This window comes from Podarcis bocagei (genome assembly GCF_964188305.1).
Source record: "Podarcis bocagei genome assembly, chromosome: 2".
Classification (NCBI taxonomy): Eukaryota; Metazoa; Chordata; class Lepidosauria; order Squamata; family Lacertidae; genus Podarcis; species Podarcis bocagei.
Window position 1 is genome coordinate 42,373,919 of NC_138126.1, and position 21,710 is coordinate 42,395,628.

At 40.9% G+C, this 21,710-nt stretch overlaps 1 protein-coding gene across 7 annotated transcripts; it reads left to right on the top strand.

Moving 5' to 3' along the window:
- Nucleotides 1–15: 15 nt before the first annotated feature.
- Nucleotides 16–20,589, top strand: THUMPD3 (THUMP domain 3 tRNA guanosine methyltransferase). 7 transcript variants are annotated; one of them, XM_081184234.1, is made up of 10 exons: nucleotides 16–75; nucleotides 10,824–11,099; nucleotides 11,688–11,765; nucleotides 12,280–12,780; nucleotides 14,202–14,332; nucleotides 14,531–14,600; nucleotides 15,739–15,854; nucleotides 16,049–16,156; nucleotides 18,529–18,652; nucleotides 19,103–20,589. In XM_081184234.1, exons 1-10 carry the CDS (start codon nucleotides 31–33, stop codon nucleotides 19,211–19,213), a joined length of 1,560 nt encoding a protein of 519 aa, XP_081040360.1. In that variant the 5' UTR covers nucleotides 16–30; the 3' UTR covers nucleotides 19,214–20,589. The 7 variants fall into 7 exon arrangements, with proteins under 7 accessions (XP_081040360.1, XP_081040366.1, XP_081040363.1 ...); XM_081184240.1 differs by having other exon boundaries at nucleotides 52–75; nucleotides 10,793–11,099; XM_081184237.1 differs by lacking the exon at nucleotides 16–75 and adding an exon at nucleotides 7,709–8,087 and having other exon boundaries at nucleotides 10,763–11,099.
- The last annotated feature ends 1,121 nt before the right edge of the window (nucleotides 20,590–21,710 follow it).

Sequence of the window (21,710 nt, forward strand, 5' to 3'; positions counted from 1 at the left end):
GAGCTTGGTGTTCATGAAGTCATCTAGAAGATGAAGATGGAAGAGGACCAGGGAAGAAGAAGGAAGATCTCAGAGGCAGGCAGAGTGGCTTGATGATGATGATGATAATAATTGGTATTTATTAAATTTGTATACTGCCCTTCATCCAAAGATCACAGGGCGGTTTACAACATAAAAATATAAAATGAGAACACAAAATACATAATAAAATAAAAACCAATCAATAAGCCAAAGGCCTGGTAATAGAGAAATGTTTTTGCATGGTGCCTAAAGATATGTAATGAAGGCACCAGGTGAGCCACCAATGGGGAGCCACCTCAGAAAAGGCTTATTCTCATGTTACTCCCCTCCAGGCCTCTCATGGTGAGGGCACACAAAGGCAGGCATCATATGATGATCACATGAGGAACCCGGCCACCAAATACCACACCAGTTGAAGTTTACAAACCATTTTTGGAGGCAGTCCCACACATAATGCTTTGCAGTAAACTAACCTAGAGGTTCAAATCACAGGCAACAGAAGTTAGGTGAAGCATCCCCAACCTGTGGCCCTCCAGATGTTTTAGCCTACAACTCCCATGATCCCTAGCTAACAGGACCAGTGGTCAGGGATGATGGGAATTGTAGTCCAAAACATCTGGAGGGCTGAAGGTTGGGGATGCCTGAGTTAGGCTATCCCTGTCCAGATAAGGGTCAGCTGGGCCACCAGCCAAAGCTGATGGAAAGCACTCTGCAGCACCAAAGTCATCTGAGCCTCAAGCAAAAGCAAAGGATCCAGGAGTACCCTCAAGCTATGTACCCATTCCTTCAAAAGGAATGTAACCCCATCAAGAGCAGGCAACCTCCCAGCCATGTGGTCTAGTGAACCACCCATCAGCCATGCCTCAGTCTTAGCTGGATTGAGCTTCAGCTTGTTGGCCCTCATCCTGTCCATTGCCAAGACAACAGTTCAGCACATCCACTGCTACACCTTCAGATATAATGGAGAAGTAGAGCTGTGTGTCATCAGCATATTGCTGACGTGCTCCAAAACTCCAGTGGTCCAGCGGTTTCATGTAGATGTTAAGCAGCATGGTGGATAAAACTGAGTCCTGAGGAACCCCCATTGGAGGCTACACAGGGCCACCCCCACCCCAAGCATCACCCTCTGGGAAATGACCATCCAGGACCAGAACCACTGCAAAATCAGTGCCACCCACCCCCAACTCAGACAGCCATTCCAGGTGGTGTCAAAAGCTGCTAAGAGATTGAGAAGAATTAACAGTAACACATTTCTTCCATCTTTCTCCTGACAGAGGTTATCATACAGAGACCAAAGCAGTTTCTGGGCCAAAACTAGGCCCAAACCCCAATTGAAATGGATCAAGATGGCCAGAGAATTGCTGGGGCCAATTGAATCACTTGGCTTAGATGGGAGAGACAAGGGGAGAAACTGGGGAGAAGAGAGAAGCAGCTTGGGATATTGGTCTCTAGTGGCTGGTAGGAGGACCAGAGGGAAGATTTCCAGGGCAGTAGAGCCAGACCAGCTTGAGGTTTAATAGGCCAGTAAAAGGCTGGGGGGGGGGGAGGCTTCCAGCCCAGCCCTCAGTGACAGTGTTAGTGAAGCTTAATTGGGGTGCATAGAGAGATAAAGGGAGCATTTTGGGTAAGGAGTTTTTATAGGGTAACTAACTGCTTCCTTCAAGCTGTCTTAGTATATCATTAATATGTACTGTAGTTGAATAGAAGCTGTTGGTACTTAAAAGGGCAGTAACAAGTTAACAAAGTGTGTGCTCGTTTAAATATGCAGTGCTATTTTAAAATAACCAGATAAGCCTGTGCACTTAATGATCTTGTAACAAATCAGCATAAATACATTTGTTAATGGTAACATCTGTATCCAGCTGGCTTTGTACCACTCCTCTACCCCACAATTCCTAGGTTATTGTTAAGAGCTCACAGGGAATAAGTGAGACTGAATTGTGTAGTATCCTGGGTCTAGGAGAACCCATTGGAGTGGACCTTGAAGTTTGTTAGTACAGAGTAGGTAAGTAAGTAAGTAAGTACTACTGCCACTGCCCCTTTGCTGTTAGCTAAGCTATGGTTTGGCTTAGTGTTCTGTGTGAATCCAGGTTCCTGGTTTATCTCTCCCAGACAAATCAAGTGCATATTTCAAACATTTCAGCGATTTCCACCCAGACACTGCTTCCAACTGCAGTATTCTGGTTATGGCCGGGAAATTCTGGATGTATGGCAACCCTAAAACTATAAAACATATATTGGGGTTGTTTTTTTCTTCCCTCCCTCCTACACTGCATCACTTCCTCATACCCTTTTAACTATAGCAAGCTTTCTTATCGTTCCAATAAGAAGCAAGTGTTTAGGACCATGGTTGTAAAAACAACAACTCAAGATGATGATATACCTCTCCTGTTCATCAGCATAATTTTCCTGAGCATGGAGGCCTAGATTGTAGCAACCAAACAGACAGAAAGATCATCATAATTTTTTAAAGAAATAGCTCCAGCAGCAATCTGTTGTCATGGAAACAATTCTTCACCTTAAGGTGCTTGGTATTTGTCTTTCTGTTTAATGACATTGCTTGTGTGCCTCACAGCTTCCATTCTCATTTGTTCTCTAACTCCAACAGGGATTCCTTGAGGCTGCTATAAGTTAGTTCCTAATTGCTGTATTTTATTTCTTAATGTTGACCTTCAATATTTTTTTGTCAATCATAAGTGCTTCATTCTTTTTAGCATGTCTGTATTTCACAGTGGTAATTTTTTATGCTGAACAGAGAATAATTTAAAATTCTCAAGTGCCCAATTTCCAAAATGAGATGAGGTAAGCTTATGTTCCCATTTTAGTGGTGAATAAAGGATACACAGAGAGATTCATTCATTGGAGCTGGTCTGCCAAGGCAGAAAAACTGACTAGCAGCTTTGTACTGCCATATCTATTTGACTAACTGGAAGATGGGTTACAACAGTTTTATACCATCATTCGTAAACAGACTACTGGAGTATAAGGTTCTTTGATTGCAGAAGTACTTCTAACAGTCTTGGCATTGCAATGTACAGTTTCTCCAAGGCTATATATGCCAGCCACCTCATCAATGGCACACTGCGAAAGCTGTCTACACAAGCTGCTTGATTAACAATGGCTCTGAGTACACAATCATTTGGATCAGAATGCTACAAAACCATCTGAAACCAACCGCTTGAGACAATAATTTTTCCTAATATTTGGCTTGGTATAGTTCCTCTTGGCACAGTACACATTTTCACATTGTTCAAGAGCCAACAAGGGCTGCCATTCCTCTACATCGTCTGAATATTAGAAAGGAGATATTTCCAGTCTGCAACCCTCTGCATTTGAAATAAAAAAATGCTATTGAGACCATTACACTGCAAAAGTCGATGAAGAAGCCAGATATATTAAGTGAGTGGAGTCTTTAATTTGATTGCGTTAACAACAGGGATATATTTTCTCATAATGGGCCTGATAAGGACAAGGTAATCCTATGCTTCGCTTTTAAGATAGCATATAGTCAAACCTGAGCACAGAATGTACATCTGATATAGGGCATGGCTTAAAGCAAAAACCAACTGCTGCCATTTTGGAATCTTATCAGACTACCTTTGATTAAAGTGTGACTAGAAATGCTGAACTTTATTATCTGAAGGTGGTGGCAGAGAGAAAGTGCGATTGTGCTGTAAATTGGCTGAAGACTGAGGCTGCAACATGGGGCAGCCTTGGCAAGGGCCATGGATTAAGAAAAGCCTACTGGCCCCTGTTTGGTCCCCCAGCATGAGTGAATGGCTTCTAAAAATTTTTTTAAAGGGATCCCCCAACCCAGGCTTAGGGGATAACATCCTTTGAAAACAGATAACAGCTAGATTGCACAAGCATGTGGTAATGAGCAAATATAAAATCTGGAAGTCACCGGGCCACCAAACCAAGCCACTTACTTCGAGAGGGTGGGGAGAGATGGCTGACGGGGGTGGAAGTGGGAATAAGCAAGAAACATAAGTTGAAATGAGTGGGGAGATGTGTGAGGACAGTGGGGAGAGGAAGTGAGGGGTACATTTGAGGCATAAAACATTGGTGGTTTTTTTAAAGAAAAGCCAGAGGCCAATGAGGAATGTTCAGTGGCCAAGGCATGTTATCAGTTGACAAAGAAAAACGGAAAACCGAGGAGAGTGAAATGGGGTATCCTATGGGATGCCTGTAGTCATGAATAGAAGCACTCTACACTGCAGCTTTTATTTTTATTTAGTGGGCCACACTTTTTTTGCAAGTGCCAAACTGACCTAACAGGCCTATTAGATGGTAAATATCATGGAGAGTTGTCCTCAGTAAGAGTTTTAGATGTTCAAAGCCCTCCAGAATTAAAATCTCAGCCCACTCTGCTGGTTTTACCCTGGGTACTAATTAGCCGGACCTATTGATGTGGTTGTGAGGTTTATGATTGATATATTCATGCAATACTGCCCTCTAGTGAGCTATTCAGTATCATTTTCAGAATAAATATCAGTTTTGAGGGAATCAAGCTGAAGTAAAACGAGCATTTCAGACTTGGAGCAATATTTGGAATAATCCTTTAACAAATCGCATGACTCTCAGCTAAAGTCAACACCTGTTTATTTTCCTGGTGGATTTCCAACTGATAAACTAGTCTTCAGACTGTTGGAACATATTCTCAGATTATAATGGCCTCCATTTTGGTACAACCCATTTCCTCCAGACTTCTGAAGATGTGATGAATGCTGACCCTGGACACGCATGTTAAATCATTCAGTGAGCATCCTGAGAGCCAAACCACATATTACACACAGGCACATTCAGCTGCAGCTCAGGTCCCCGTTTCTTGTTTCAACAGCCACTTTGTGAGGGTGCAGTTGATAGGGGAGAAAGGCCAGCAGGAGGCACGCTTATCCCTTTCCCTGCTCATCATTTCCTCGTTGCAAACAGCCACAGGTGGCTGCAATTAAAATGCTTTCTTGGTGCATCACCTTGGTGTAATCACCTTTTAGTGCACTTTTTAAAACAAAAATGTTCTACATGACCCTAAAAAACACTGAAAGGAATATATGAAGAAAAGGACTAGAAGAAATAAAACATTTTAGAAATATAGACCAGGACTTGTGAACTATTATATATGTAGCATTACACTGCATGTAGCATTTTACTTGTTACTGTGACTACAGTGTTCTTTAATATATTTGGATTTCTGCATCTGAAAGTTGAGACTGTGTATTATTTCCACCTTTAAATCAGAGATGGGGGTGCTGCCCTTTCTCCCCTTTGATAAACACATCTAGGCCAGCTGCTGCCTCCTTGCTTGTCTGCCTGTTGTCATGCTGGAAATGGATGTGTCTTCATATTGGCAGCCGCACAAACTACTGTGTGATGACAGCCTTACATTTTACATATATAGGAAGATAGTTTACAGAGCAACCTTAACCCCCAAATCTGGTGGCTGAAGGCATTAGGCTGTAGCTTAGGTGCCTTTTTGCTGGAGAGGAACATGGCTGCTGGAGGCTCCTACTATGTGCGTGCGAGTGGTTCAGAGGGGAGGAATCTGTGGCTGGACTACAGCTCATATCATTCCTAACCATTGGCCATGCCAACTGGGGCTGATGGGTGTTTGCATCCAACACCAGGAAGACTACTAGTCAGTGGCATAGTGTGGGGGCACCAGGGGGGCCGTTGCCCTGGGTACACATTGGGCAAACCAGGCACACACACCCCTCCCGCAGAGATCAGGTGCACGAGCGCCCACCGTCACCAGTGGGGGCTAGGGAGTGCAAAGGGTGAAGAACACTCTCCATGCCCCACACCCTCCCGGCAGCGGCAAGGGCTGGATAAATGTGTTCTGCCCACCCTGGAACATATGCACATGCAACCTCCCTGGGCGCTGGCAGATGGCGCTACGCCCCTGCTATGAGTTAGTCAGCCTTAGTGCTGTTTTCATTGGGAGTACTTTGCATTAGGCCGCAAAACAGATGTGGCAGAGTCAGCCTTGGATTCGTAGCCATTCTTCCTAGAGGCTCAACCACTAGCTTGGAGCTCAAAAGGAGATCTGCTACGTAAAATGTCACACAGCCCCCCCCCACCTGCCATGGCCAGCACAAGCCAGCAGGGCTTTGGAGGACCATATACCACTTCACTGCCCCCTTTTGGCATTGCTATGCCCATGTATTTTTATTTGTTATATATTTAATTTTTCTGTTGGCCACTTTGAACATTGCTTGAAAAGCAGGACACAGATAACTTAAACAAATTTATGTAGGTGAAATTAGTCAGAAGTTTGGACAGAGAAGTAAACCACTTTCAATATGATTTCAATTCAGTGTCATCAGAACACACAGGCTACCCCACCAGGCGCATTCTGAGAGGGATTGGTCACGTTGCTAGTCCCCATCCGGTCTGGCATGATGTGTGTTATGGTGCAACAACATCTGTAATACCTTAGGAACCGCAACTTCCCATATTAAGTGACCTAGACTAAGCAATCATCATCTGAGGCCCTTCTTTGTGTGCCTCTTCCAGATGAGGTCCGGAGGGCACAAGAGAATGGGCCTTTCCATGGTGGCTCCCCACTTATGGATGCTCTCCCCAGGGAGGCTCACCTGGCACCTTCATTACATATCTTTAGGCACCAGGCAAAAACATCCCTCTTCTCCCAGACCTTTGGCTAATTAGGCAATCTATGGCCTTACAACCTGAGGGAGAAGGGATTATTTTGTTTGTTACTATGTTACACATTTTTGTGTTTCTATATAACTCAAAGTGATCTTGGGATGAAGGCTGATTTAGAAATTTAATAAATAATAATAACACCTGGAGGGCCAAGCGTTCTCTATCCCTGTTGCAGACCCTGTCACAAAGCAACGAACATAGGTCGGGGGGCAGATCCACACTGCTGCAATGACAGAACCTGGTGACAAAGGTTGTGCAAATATGTTGTTTGATTGGGAGCAAACCTTGCCCAGTGCAATGGGGCTTGCTCCTCACAGTAAATGCAAATGCGATTGTGCTGTTGTTGCCGGCAGAGGGCTCCAACGGGACCTCGGCTTATTATTATAGGGTCATACGCAGGGCCGGATTTAGGTTTGATGAGGCCCTAAGCTACTGAAGGTAATGGGGCCCTTCATATGTCCAGCTGTCCTTTGTCAACAACAAATTGTCACTGTGTTTTGTGTTGAATATATGGTATATAGTAATTTATGGACCTAATAGGTATCTAAAGCTATTTGCACATAACAAAATATGTATTTTATCAAAGTAATTGATGAACTGAGATGCAGCCAGTCCATGCAGAATGTAGGCACCCTATATACAGAAATGAGCAAACCAGTGATATTTTAGGGAGCAGGCTAGCAGGCGGTGCCCATTACTTGCATCATAGGAGCCTTCACAACACAAGACACTGTTGCTGTATGTTGGTTTTATTTTATTTGTTTTTTATCTTATATTTTGGAAATGTACATCCAGGGTTTGTTTTCTTTAAATTTTGGGGGTCTCCAAGAGAGTGGGACCCTAAGCTATACAGTACAGCTTGTTTAGCTTCTACGTAAATCTGGCACTCATACGGAAACAAACGAGCACCCCTATAAAAACAAAGGCAGTTGACAGCGGTTGAGCCAATGCCTTGGTATCGCGCGAGGTCGGTTTCCATAGCAACGCGGGCCGAAGTAACCGTTGAGCGCGAGCCCTCCTACAGGCGGCGGAGTGGCGGCGGCGCCGTGAGCGGAGCGCGAGAGCAGAGCAGGCGCCTCGCCGTGAGAGCCTCCGACTCAGTTCGCTCCGCAGGAAGTGCTTGCGAGCGAGCGAGCGCGCTCCTTTTCTTTTCCCCGGAAGAAATTCCCGGTGCTCCTCGTGCGCAGGCCGGATCGGATGCTTGCTGCGTTTCGGCTGAGGGGAGAGGAGCGGAAAACGGGCCCGGCTGTTGCCTTACCTGAGAGAAGAACTTGAAATACGGTCTGTGTCTGTGTCTTACGTTTCGAGCGGCCCCGCTCTCCCTCCGCGGCGCCTGGACCGCGAGGGCGTCGCGAAACGGGCTCGGAAGGAAAGGCGCTTCCCTCCCTGCCCCCTCCTTCCTTGTAAGACACGAGAAACTTTTCTTCTTTGCTATTCCTTTCGAACTTCGGTACTATTTAAGTAGTTAACTTTTCCGGGTTTGTGGGTGTCACTCTTGGGAAGTTGTGGATATTTCAGTTTTATCGTCGTCGCTCTAAAAAATAAGGTAGCATCATTTCTATCACACACACACAAAAAGGTTTGAAAGGAATTTGTGTGTCTCATCTCGGGCCAGGATATTTTATATGCCACGATTCATCCAGATTTAAGCATTGTAAACCCATTTATTCAAATAGAAAGGGACTTAACAATATGCTTAACTTCATTATGAGGAAATCAGTGCTTAGCTTTACGTGGATTTTTTTTTTAAGTATACAGGTGAAACTCAAAAAATTAGAAGTTCATTTATTTCAGTAATGCAACTTAAAAGGTGAAACTAATATATGAGATAGACTCATGACATGCAAAGCGAGATATGTCAAGCCTTTATTTGTTACAATTGTGATGTTTATGGCGTACAGCTGGTAGACAGCTACGTTGACCCTGGACTCAGTGAAGCACAGTGGACCAACACCAGCTGATGACATGGCTCCCCAAATCAACACAGACTGTGGAAACTTCACATTGGACTTCAAGCATCTGGCACTGTGTGCCTCCCCATTCTTCCTCCAGACACTGGGTCCTTTGTTTCCAAGTGAGATGCAAAAGCTGCTCTCATCAGAAAAGAGATTTGGGGAGCCATGTCGTCAGCTGATGTTGGTCCACTGTGCTTCATTAAGTCCAGGGTCAACGTAGCCATCTACCAGGAGATTTTGGAGCACTTCATGCTTCCTTCCGCAGACGAGCTTTATGGGGATGCTGATTTCATTTTCCAATAGGACTTTGTCACCTGCCTACACTGCCAAAAGTATCAAAACCTGGTTCAATGCCCATGGGATTACTGTGCTTGATTGGCCAGCAAACCCACCTGACCTGAACCCCATAGAGAATCTACGGGGCATTGCCAAGAGAAAGATGCAATATTTTTGCATGAGACCGAGCAATGTAGAAGAGCTGAAGGCTGCTATTGAAGCTTCCTGGTCTTCCATAACACCTCAGCAGTGCCACCAGCTGATAGCATCCATGCCACGCCGCATTGAAGCAGTAATTGATGCAAAAGGGGCCCAAACCAAGTACTGAGTACATGTGCATGCTTCTACTTCTCAGAGGTCCAATATTGCTCTATTTGCAGTCCTTGTTTTGCTGATTTCATTTAATATTCTAATTTTCTGAGATTGTTAATTTGGGGTTTTCATCAGCTGTATGCCATAAACATCACAATTGTAACAAATAAAGGCTTGACATATCTCGCTTTGCATGGTGTGAGTCTATCTCATATATTAGTTTCACCTTTTAAGTTGCATTACTGAAATAAATGAACTTTTCCACAATATTCTAATTTTTTTAGTTTCACCTGTACTCTTCTGCAAGACTTCGTGTATCTGAAGAAGTGTGCATGCACACGAAAGCTCATACCAAGAACTAACTAAGTTGGTCTTTAAGGTGCTACTGGAAGGAATTTTTTTATTTTGACCTCCTCTTAAGTAACTGCACCTAGGAGTGCTGAGTTTGGCTGTAATTTGGCATGAAGCAATATAAAATAGACAGCTGTTGCCAAATAAAGATTTCTAGTATCCAATATACATTTTATTGGGCTATCTATTTATCAGGTTTCACAGAGGTTTATTTTTTGTGTGCAAGTATCTGAATAAGCAGATAGGTGGGAATAATTAAAATAGAAGTGAAACACAACCCTGTGTTTTTGGAGTGCTATTGTCAGAGGAGCCTTATCCTTGTATTAATTTGCAAAGCCCTGAACTACTTAGGTCTAGGATACTTCAGGAATCACCTGACCCCTTCTATCCTAGCTCGATCACTGAGATAATCTGCAGGAGCATTGTTGCTCATTCCTCGAGTTGGCGAGGCTCACTTTATAACAACATAAAATAGAACCTGTCACGTCATTGTCCCAGTATTGTGGAATGCTGTGCCAATAGACATTCAGCAAGTGCTTGCTGTTTTAACTTTTGAATGCCTGCTGAAAACATCTTCATTCTGCCAGGCCTATGAAAGAAATTAAGAATACATTTTTATACAATGGTTAATTTATACCTGTTACTAACTTTTTAATACAGGCAACTTCTCATTTATGCACATTCAATATGTGTGTGACAGCACTAACAAGCATCAGCCCAAACCCAGAAGTGACCTGAAAATGTCACAAAATAAGGCAGGGGTGGAATGGGGTGTTTGCAGGCTTTTTTCAATGGTGTACCTCAGAACGTAACCCCCACATAAATGGGGGGGTTGCCTGTACCTTTTTACTGGATGGTTTTATGTATTTTTGTTGTAAACTGCTTTAATCCTTTTAATGAAATAGTGGTCTATAAATATTTTAAAAATAAATTATCTTGAGATTATGACAAGTATCTACTTTCTTGAAATTTAGGCAGCAATCCTGTGAATGCTAATTTGGAAGTAAGTCCATCGAATTCAATGGGATCAGATGGCTCTACGTAAAAAGATGTGCTGTTTGTTACAAAAACATCTTTTAAATTGTAATACGCCTATAAATAGGGAAGAAGTAATGGCTTTGGAATCTGTACTGTTTACTGTTTCAAATACCTCAACAAGTGAATTACTTGAATTACATTTGCAGATTTGCTTAAAGACTTATTTTCCTTTACAGAAGTTCTTCTAAAACATAAGCCTCTGTGCAGGCCATATATGCTACCAGAATGTCTGGAGCTGAAGATGCTGCTGCTGTGCTATCTGAAGTGAACATTGGTGATTCATGTAAGCCATTAGATGAGCACAGAGAAGCCAATCCTGATGCAACCCCTAAAGATATTGTGGTCACTATTGGAGCTACCGTGCCAACTGGCTTTGAGCTAACTGCAGCGGATGAAGTACAAGAGAAGCTAGCATCAAAGTCTACAATTAGCAAGGACCGAGGGAAAATATATTTTGAAATTCCCGTAACCAGCCTTCCAAAGGTTTGCAGATTTTATTATTTGAATAATATATCCTGTTAATCTGGAAACAGCCAAATACCAGCGCAACTGCCACTGTATGTTTCGTTCTCCTGGAATGGGGAAATGTGTGATCACTGTGTGATCAATGTGTGATCACTGACACGTACAATGACCCAGAATGCAACCCTAGGGAAAAAAGGGAGTTGTTTGCATTTTATTTTGAAATAATGGTACTTTTATGCCAATCCTTACACATCTACATTCTGTCCTATGAGGCTTACTCCCAAGTAAGTAGATACAGGACTGAAGCATTTAATACCATATCACACTTAATTCTGAAGAGAGGTGCATGTGCATTATTTATGCATTTCTGCAAATAGAAACTACAAAAATGAAACAAAAAATTGTATTTAAAGTTTACAGTGATATAACACAAAATGTCCTCAAGACATGAAATGCCTTCAGACACAACACATGTTTTGTTTTACATTTTTTAAGATAAAGACAGCCACTACAAATTGTTGGCCTACTGCAGAACTTAAGTACAAGTGACAAATATCAGAAAAGGAGAATACAGCATTAAAGAAGATTGTCTCTAATTTCATTTAGGTTCACCAGTTAAGGTCCGTGGACAATTTATTTGTTGTTGTTCAAGAATTCAAAGATTATCAATTCAAGGAAACTAAGGTAGGTTGTTTCTCTCTCTCTCTCCCCACCTTGTATGTACCAGTATGTAAAGAGGTAGCCTAGTTAGTCTCTTGCAGCAAAAAATTGTTCGTCGTTGTTTTTCTTTTTGTGTATACGTACCCACCACTTTTGCTGCCTCTTTGACACATCTGATGACATTGATATCCTATGAAAGTATTCTAAAGAACTGCAGAACATTATTTTCCTTCTGAACACACCCCATCTGTGCCACATGTGAGAGTGCTTTTTAAATACAGGATAATTTCAGTAGTTGTCTATGTGATATGAAGGTGTGGCTGTTGGTGAATGGGGTTGAAAGCTTAATGACATACATGGACCATTTCACGTACCTAAACTTCCACCATGGTAGGCCCAATCTCTAATGTGCCATATCTGCAGCAGGGCAGCAGCTGCTCCAGATAAACTCAGCTACTCTTCTGAAATTTAGCCAACATAGAAAATAATAAGTTGTATTAAATGACTTTTATGGATACTTTCTCCTGATACGTTTTAGGAAGAAGCTCTGAAGGATTTAGAGGACTTGGTTAAGAAACTGCCATGGACTGACCCTTTGGATGTGTGGAGGTTAAATACAAGCCTTAAGAAAAGAAAAACAAGGCGGAAAAAGGGCAATCAAACCAATGCAAAGAAAGAGAAACAAGAGGATGATGGGAGCAGGGAGCAAGCTGTTGATAAAAAACTGCACGAACCTGTGCAAAATGTTTTCGAGGCTACTGATGTCCAAGACCCAGAAAATACAGATGAAATTGTGCAACCAGGTGATGATGAACTGTCTGATTCTAAAGAAGAATTGACATCCAATGGTGAAAGCAAAGATGGATCAGGTGACTGCAAGAAGTGTGAAATGAAAGCTGAGACGCTGAAGTTCCGGGTAACATGCAACAGAGCTGGTGATAACCATAGCTTCAAATCAAATGAGGCGGCGAGAGATTTTGGAGGAGCTGTGCAAGATTTCTTTCAGTGGAAAGCAGACATGACAAATTTTGATGTGGAGGTGCAGCATACTTTTCTCTCCCCCGCCCCCATTAAAATATTACTATTACTGCATTAATAGTAGGGGTGGGTTAAAATATGACAGAATTTACATGTTTTAGCAATAAGCAGTAGTCTGCTTCTGACATGATAGAGTTCATGTGATCAAAGTTTTTGCTTATGTGTGCTATTAACTGCAATTTTAATATTATGCCCTAACCCTAAAGTGGGGTTATCTTAACAATGCCTTATTTGGAACAAGCTAGCTTCAAAATCATTATAATTAAGATTAGCCAGAGCCTATTGTATTTGGATTAAAAGAAAAGCTACAGTTAACAAAAACAACAACAACAGATGTGAAAACATCTGATCTTGCAGCTGTGTCAAATGAAGAAAGGAGAGTGGGGGAGCATTGAAGCCCAAGGCTTGCTGTGTTCTGTTCCCATCATGGAAAACCATAGCTTTTCTTTATCTTGATGTCTGAACCAGTTCAAACTAAAATGGAGGTGGCTATGTTAGTATTAATTTATGTTGAGATTTCATACTGGGACCACTGGTCACATATACTGGCCAGTCTAAAATTACATCTTTTACATTACGTAGCCTTCCCAGTTCGAGAGATTTAGGGTTGGAATGACTGATAAACAAGTGCTGACTAACGGTCTCAAGTTTGCCCAACTGCAAGATACCTCATTCTATGTTAAAAGGAAACATAGTGGAGGTTGGATATAGTGTTTTCTATCTCACTTCCTTGTAATCTGCAAAAGTGGGGTGAGAAGAATAAATGTTCTAAGAATTAGTTGGATTGCTGTATATTTTAGTGGTTGGCATATGTTTTCCTAGTTCCCCCCCCCCCACCTCAGACTCCACTTCACCTAGCAAAAATACACCAGTAGATGGTCATTGCTTTCTTTGCATTACCTCAGGCAGGGGTGCTAACTTGAATAAAATATTGTGGGGGCCCAGGGAAGCCCTGCCCCGCATAATAAATCATGTGACACAATGCACACACACCATTTGAATGGCAATGCCTATCGACTTCATGGGGACCCAGCCCCCTCAAATATTTTATTTTGGGGCCAAAGCCCCCACAGCTCCTAGAAGTTGGCTCCTATGACCTTAGGATTTCTAATTCCTAGAATTCCTAGCCTGGGATGTTTCAGCTGTTTGCCTTTTTCAGCTATCCTGTCATAGCTGTTGGAAGGGACAGGTAGCAAAGGATGAACTAGATCCTGGGAGACTAAACAGGTTATGTGGGTCAGATTGTTCATCTCCCAAGTATAGGAAGACTATGGAAGATAGCCGTTTAAAGTATAAAATTTTGGAAAATCCTACATTAGCACTTCAGTGAGGTAGTCTATTCTGTTTTTTGTCTATATATAATTGTTTAACTACAGTGAAAGGGGGAATGTCTGTGTTAAATGCAAGGGACTTTTACTCTAGGTTCTCCTCAACATCCACAATAATGAAGTGGTAGTGGGGATTGCCTTAACAGAAGAGAGTCTTCATAGAAGAAATATTACCCATTTTGGACCCACAACTCTTCGATCTACTCTAGCTTATGGTATGCTCAGGTAAGGAAACTGGAACAGTTGCAAGATCTCTTGTGTGATTTAACAATTTGCCCTTGATTTCTGCCCAAAAATTCAAAAGAGGAAGTTGGATGTATTTTTCAAAGAAACAGCATTTTTTCATTTTTTTATGTTTGTTATAATATTTTTATATTTTGTCTTTGTCTTTATTATACAAACTTTGGTCCTAATTTTGTTTAGGCTTTGTGATCTTCAGCCAGCGGACATAATAATTGATCCAATGTGTGGTACAGGTGCTATACCAATAGAGGTACTGTAGCTTTTTATCTTTTCAGTTTTAAAGTAAAGCATAAAATACCTTACCCAGCTTGGGTTGCAACCCTATTATTAGGAAGTACGTAGTGTTATATCCAGTGGTACTAGGTTGTTCTTAGACATGCATAGGATTGCACCATGTCTACTGACAATCTGGGGCAAAGCAGTCTGATGGGCAGGGTGCAAATAATAATAATAATTATTATTATTATTATTATTTATTAGTAGCAATATCTTCAGATTTGATAGTAAACTACGAAACCGCCTAATCCCTTGAAGTCCGAGAAATGTCCTGGCATGTTAATGTATTATTGTAACACATTGTGTAGGATTTGGTGTACTGGAACATAAGGGTGACAAAACAGCCTTAAACATCTCTACATGGAAATCAGACTGGGTTCAAAGGGATTTACTCCCTTGTTTGATTAGGATTGTAGACTTTGATTCCTTATGCTATGTTGTGTAAACATGACCAGATAAGTTGCACATCCTCAGGATAGCATGATGTATAAACCATTTCTACTTCCACAACTATGATTAAGTATAAGTGCTTGGTCATCTTTAATGTAGTCTTGGAAATCTTTGTAGCACCCCTAGGAGATAGGCCAATATTACTGCAGTGCTGGTCCTGTATAAGATCCCACAGCTCAATGTGGGAGGTATTTTCAGCAGCTGTCAGATACAGAATTTTCTCTCTACCTGTTGTGACTCTCTGGCTTAAAGGTCTTTCCAGAATCTAAGCAAGGTGAAAGAACAAATTGCTCTCCTCTGAGCTGGGATCGCAGTGTGGAAACCTCATCTTGGTTAGCTTGGGCTTTTGTCTAACGATCCTCCCTCCCACAAAGGGAATAATTTCTTAGCTGCTATGCAGAGACATAGAGTAAAAGTTCCAGTCTAAAGTCATTTTATGTGGGTGGCTTGCACATCTGCTTTCTGTTTGTTTGACCCTTGGGATTTCCTTGGCACTACAGCAGAGAAATCCCCACCCCCTTACTTGGGGTCTAGACTAAGGATCAGTTCCCCTTCTGATAATTTGTGCCATATAATTCATTCATAGATGTTATCTCCTAGAATTAGATTTCCGTTGGGTTCTTGCATTGCTGCTAAGTTTGCTGTTTCTTTCTCATTGATAGGGGGCTACTGAATGGCCTAACTGCTACCATATGGCTGGGGATAACAATCCACAGGCTGTGAAGAGAACAGCAAATAATATCGCCTCTTTACTGAAGCAAATTCAAAGTAAAGAAAGGTGGGAATTAAGTACCCAGTGGTGGTTTATGCCATATATTTGTTTTGCCGTTTGTTTGAGTAACTTTTTCATAGTCACTTAGATATTTTTTAAAAAATGTTTCCCAGTTCATTAACTTGGGCTTGTTGGTATGGTATGAAAAATTTCTTCCAAGTAATAACTCCTTAACTTATCTGGTTTTTTGTTCTTAACAGCACACCTGCAGGCAAACCTATAGATAGTATTCAGTGGGATATCTGTAGTCTACCTCTGAGGACTGGCTCTGTGGATGTCATTGTAACAGATATGCCATTTGGAAAGAGGTAAATGATGGGTGTTTTGCAGCCATGTTTCTGATCCAGAGCCTTACAGGTACAATGAAGCTTCCAAACGAGGAAGGAATTGCTGGATTTGAGTGTAGAACTGCATTGTAGAGTTACCAAGTTGAAAACGATTGCATTTCTATAGGTCTCCATCTCTGTTCAGGTGATGGTCAACATAGCTTTGGGTCTTGATCTTTATTCCTTTTTTCTTATTTTTTAAAAATTCTTTATTAGCTCCAATAAAGTAAATACATAAATATTTGGACAAATAGTCATAATATTGCAGCAGGCTGAAAGCAGCATAACGTTGAACATTATCATTAAGCTTATTATTCCAAAATATTATGAAGAAAACCCACAGATTAGGCTGGTTCATATGTATTCTTTTATAATAAGTTAATGTAATCATTGTTACTATAGACCAGATTTTTTTCCAAACCATGTACATAAAGTAGGAGATAAACATTTTTTCAGATTTTGGCTATAACAGTCACAGCAGTTACAAGGTTGAATAATATTTCTCAGCCATTTTCCTGGATAACATCATTCGGATACCCAAGTAACTGTATTTTAACTTCTAAAGGTATGTGATATCCCAATATACCAGAAATGTAGCCTGTACAAATTTCAAAAAAGTTTGTATTTGAGAGCAGTTTCAAAAGGTGTGTACAGTGGTACCTCGCTTTTCTAATATCTCCGTTGACGAACATTTTAGTTTTCGCCATAAATCTGGAAGTAAATGCTTCGGTTTCCGAATACGCCTCAGAGGACTTGCTGTCGGCTATTGAGTTTTCGGTTTTCGAACGTTTCAGAACTCAAACTGTCTTCTGGAACATATTACGTTTGAAAACCGAGGTACCACTGTATATACCTTGCTTTGCTCGATCCTCATCACCAGCGTTTATCTGATACCCACTTATATATAAAGTTTCTTTTGTGGGGTGTTAAGTAGCACTGATAAATGGTCTTAAAATAATTATTTGGATCTGCTGAAATGCAATTCAATTGTTTCCTAGTTATTCTTTGACCTGAATCTTGTTGCCATTTTTTCATGTATGGAACCTCATTCCAATCTAAACCAAAGGTCATAAAAAATTCCATTTGTTCTTTTCCTGGTTTCCCCATATTTATGTACTGCGTAAGAGGTTGCACCTCTGATCTGAAAGTATTGGAACAGTATGACTCTGTCCTTCCATAACTCCTGTAAACCCCTCAGTGGTCAAAATGACCCAACCCTGTAACATCTTCTTTATACACTAGTGGCCAAAATTGTGGAAAGTGTATTTCCGAGGTTTGATGGCTCATAACACCACTTTTTAATTTAGTAATACCATAAAATTATATATCAATGGAAAGATAATTTAATGAAGAATGTAATGCAACAAGGTTTGTTCAGTTATCTTTATTCTATCAAAATTTATAGCCAAATAACAAAAAAGGAGTGTTTAGAGAGCCAATCAGGTATCATCTTGTAATGAATAATCCTTCATAAAGTTTATTGCATTACATTCTTCATTAAATTATCTTTCCATTGATAAATAATTTTATGGTATTAATAAAAAAAAAGTGGTGTTATGAGCCATCAAACCTCGGAAATACACTTTTCCAAAAGGTTTCCACAATTTTGGCTACTAGTGTACTTTTTAAACTGGTATTTTGCCATTGCTTTAAATCATTTAAGTACTGTATTCCTATTTCTGAATTTAGAAATTCATTGTAATATTTAATTATTTTATTAATAATAACATTCTGCAGTGAAATTGTCTTAGATAGGTTCATAATCTTCTTTAGAAATGTGTGCGGATTTCCAAGACATTGTTGGGCCCATTTCTTCATTGTACGTGGCTGATTTTCCAGCATAGTATTTAGTGTTAAAATAGCTCCATAATCAATTTCTCTTTTGCACCTTAAGATGGGAGGAACATTCCCTGCAAATATTCAGTATTTGTTCAGGAAATCCCTTGCTTTAAGATGCTTAAAAATTGCTTATACGGGAGGTAGAGGGTAGGAGCAAACAAGAGGGTAGGAGCTGCTGACTCAAGATAGGAAATTCTACCGTCTACAAATCTTTTTTGAAGTTTAGTTAAATCTGAGATTATCAAGGTTCTACATAACCAACCAGATTCCAAACTGGAGACCTTATTCTTCACTTGTATTCATGCAACCCTCTACACAATGTTCATTCAATAAATTATTAAAAGCAAGGCAGTATGAAAGGCTTGTATTCTCTCCCCACTCCGCCTCGTTAATTTGAAAGGAGTTGCCGTTGATTAAATATATGGATAAACTCACTACTATGGGCAAGAAATACTGGACAATAGACTATTTGTACTTCTAAGTTTCCTTTCTGTTGCTTCTCAATTTCACTCTAGGATAGGGTCTAAGAAAAAGAACTGGGATCTCTACCCATCCTGCCTTATGGAGATGGGCCGGATCTGCAGACCAAGGACTGGCAGAGCTGTGCTGCTGACTCAAGATAGGAAATGCTTTGCCAAGGTAGGTAGTGGCTAGCTAACCCCCAGGCATTTGTTAACAGTGCCTTTTGCTCTTCACTGCTGAAGGCAGGACAATGGTATTGCTGTTATCTAGGATAAATGCTGCCAGAACTGAAAATCAAATATTCTTGTTTCAGTATAGAGCAATTTGCTGCCATTTAGAAAAGACTAACTCTCTTATAGCATTATCAATTTTCATTGCTCAACTGTGTAATATATATCATTCTAGATCCCAAATTGTGCTTTTAATCTAAGGATAAAGGGCTCCCTCAACCTCAAAAAAAAAAAAAAAAAGCCAAGAAGGGGGGTGGACAGAGGGAGAAACTGATTTTTCTGGTACACTATGTGTATCAGACATATAGGCACATTTTCAATAGCAAGTGAAAATGGAAGAATATCTAACTTGCATATCTGCTTGTCAAGAGAAATTTGCCACTCGTTTGCATTTCAGGCCTTGTCAAAAATGGGACACCTATGGCGAAAGTCTCACACCATCTGGGTGAATGTTGGGGGACTCCATGCTGCTGTGTACCTTTTGAAACGCTCTGCAGAAAAAAATTAGAGAGACCAGATCATACTGGTAACATCTTGCTCAATTTACTGACCACACATGCACTCTTTCTGAGGGCTATCTGTTTATTGTTTCCCTGTGATTCTGAGTCAACCCATCCTTACGATATTGAATGGAGTAAAAAAATAGGAGCAAGTGAGCAAGCTTGCTGGTCCATGGATCAGTTGTGTCATACCTAACTAGAAACTCTTGAAGGAGTTTTCAGGGCTTAAATAGAAAAGTATAGCCAATTTATTAATGAAACTAGTAACTCTTCAATGTGCCTGTGAACCTGAGTTACTGTTTCAGTTTGGGTGCAAAAGTATTTTTCATATTCATAGAGCAAGTTATCCTGTTTCCTACTACAGGACAGCTAATTTAAGATGAAAATATTTTGCCATTGGAGAAGCACCTCCGCGTTGTTTTGTTTAGTTGCCAAAAGTAGGCAACTAGTTTGTTGCTTCTGTTCATAATATGATAAGCTGTATCCCAGAATCCATTTGTTCAACAACTTCAGAGCTCAGTAGTGCTGCCTGTTTTCTCACCTGCTACCTCAATTTATGCCTCAATTCACTTGTTTACTTTGATCTGCCATGTATATTGCTGAGAATGTGTACTATCAGCCTCAACATATTTCTGTAGTCATGGTTTTGATTTGGAATAAGACTTGAAAAATGCTGTAATAGCCTTCCCTGTGTACTGCTACTGTTGGTTTTGGACACAGGATAGATTTAGATGAGAATATTTAGTGTGGAGAATATTTAGTATTTAACCTGATAATATAGCTAGTTATGTCATCTCTTAACAAATAATATACTCAAAAGTTCCCTAACAGTAACCTATAATAATGCTTATGCACAATCCAATGACCAAGGTTTATTACAGCTGTGTTCAAGAGATGTTGCCTGTGGGTTGTGTCCATTGTTTATATGTGTATTGAAACTGATTTGTCAAATTTGGGAGCCTTTTCCTGTGAGCTTGAAAAGAATAGCTAAAATACTACTCTAAAATATATGTTGAATGCACTGTTCTTCAGTCTAGAAAGCATTTAGGGGGAGGAAACATATAGTATACATGCTTGAAATTTTTAATTCAGATTTTGAGCTAAAGGTTTAGGAGGGGGAGAGGAATTAATGCTTGTGAGATAAGAGATGAGCTACATGCAGCTGTAAAAGGCTATGAATGTTCTTTCATGAGAAATAAAGCACCAGCACTGTTCCAATTACTGTAAAAAGGTAGCTCTTTGTCATTAGAACACTTTTGTCCTCCCAAGTTGCCATTTCTTTCCTATCTATGGGGGTTACTTTGGTGTTTCTCACTGTTGTTGTAGCATTTGAATTTTGATGTTATAATTTTACCTCTGTGTAATAAAGTTTTTACCAGAGCTATCTGCCTTTTGTTTTGCTGTTCACTTGGGTCACATAAAATGAGGTTAGTACCGTATTTTTCGCCCTATAGGACGCACTTTTTCCCCTCCAAAAATGAAGGGGAAATGTGTGTGCGTCCTATGGGGCGAATGCAGGCTTTCGTGAAGCCTGGAGAGCGAGAAGGGTCGGTGCGCACCGACCCCTCTCGCTCTCCAGGCTTCGGGCAGCTCTCCGCAACCCTTGGGAGTGTGGCGTGACTTCCCACCAGGCTCCCTAGGTTTGTGGATAGCAGCCTGTTCTGGGGGCTGGGGTCGGGGGAAGCTCGGGCTTCCCCAGCCCCGCGCCTGGGGGGGAAATAATTTTTTTTCTTTATTTCCCCCCAAAAAAGAATTAGGTGCGCCCTATGGGGCGAAAAATACGGTAGTTTATTTTCAGGAAACTATATTTAATAATTTCTTAAGCCGCAAAGATTATCAGCGGAAGTCTTTCATCTATTCAACCATATTTATGACTAGCTCAAGTGACCCTTGAGTCTAAGGCCCAAGCCTGCAGTATTTTAAACATAATGATATAATTGTTGAAACCTCCAGGGGGTGAATCTTAAAACTTTCAAGTTAAAAATAAATAAAAACCCTGCTTCTCTCCCCCCCCCCCCGAAAAAACTAACTCGGAGTGACTCACAACAATAAATTAATAACACATACATTAAAACCAGCATAAAAAATCTGAAGCATTCATTTTTTAAAGGCAGAATTTAAAACATCTCATTAAAATATATTACTGTCAGTTCTGGTGAGTGTTTGAAATTCCCCAGGCGCGTTTTACGACTGGCGCAGGTCTGATTGTGACCACATGGAGAACTCTGGTTACCAGGTTGCTGACTGATATCTACATGCTGGCCCCTCCAGCTTTCTTAAGCAGGTAAGCAGAAGAGTTTATTTACTGCATTTATATCCCACCTTTTTCTCCAAAGAGTGCATGGTTCACCCCCCCCCCTTCTCAGTCAGTCCCTACAACAACCCTGTGAGGTAGGTTAAGAGGCTGTGACTGACCCAAGGTCACCCTGTGAGCTTCATGACTAAGCAAGGATTTGAACCCTGATCTCACAGGTTGTAGTCCGGCGCTATAACCAATACACCACA

Excerpts from the sequence above, each read along its gene's own strand:
- THUMPD3 (XM_081184234.1), top strand. The coding sequence starts at position 31 with ATGAAGATGGAAGAGGACCAGGGAAGAAGAAGGAAGATCTCAGAG. Across the intron at positions 14,333-14,530 it reads CTAGCTTATGGTATGCTCAG|GCTTTGTGATCTTCAGCCAG; the intron begins GTAAGGAAACTG and ends AATTTTGTTTAG. Across the intron at positions 18,653-19,102 it reads ATAGGAAATGCTTTGCCAAG|GCCTTGTCAAAAATGGGACA; the intron begins GTAGGTAGTGGC and ends TTTGCATTTCAG.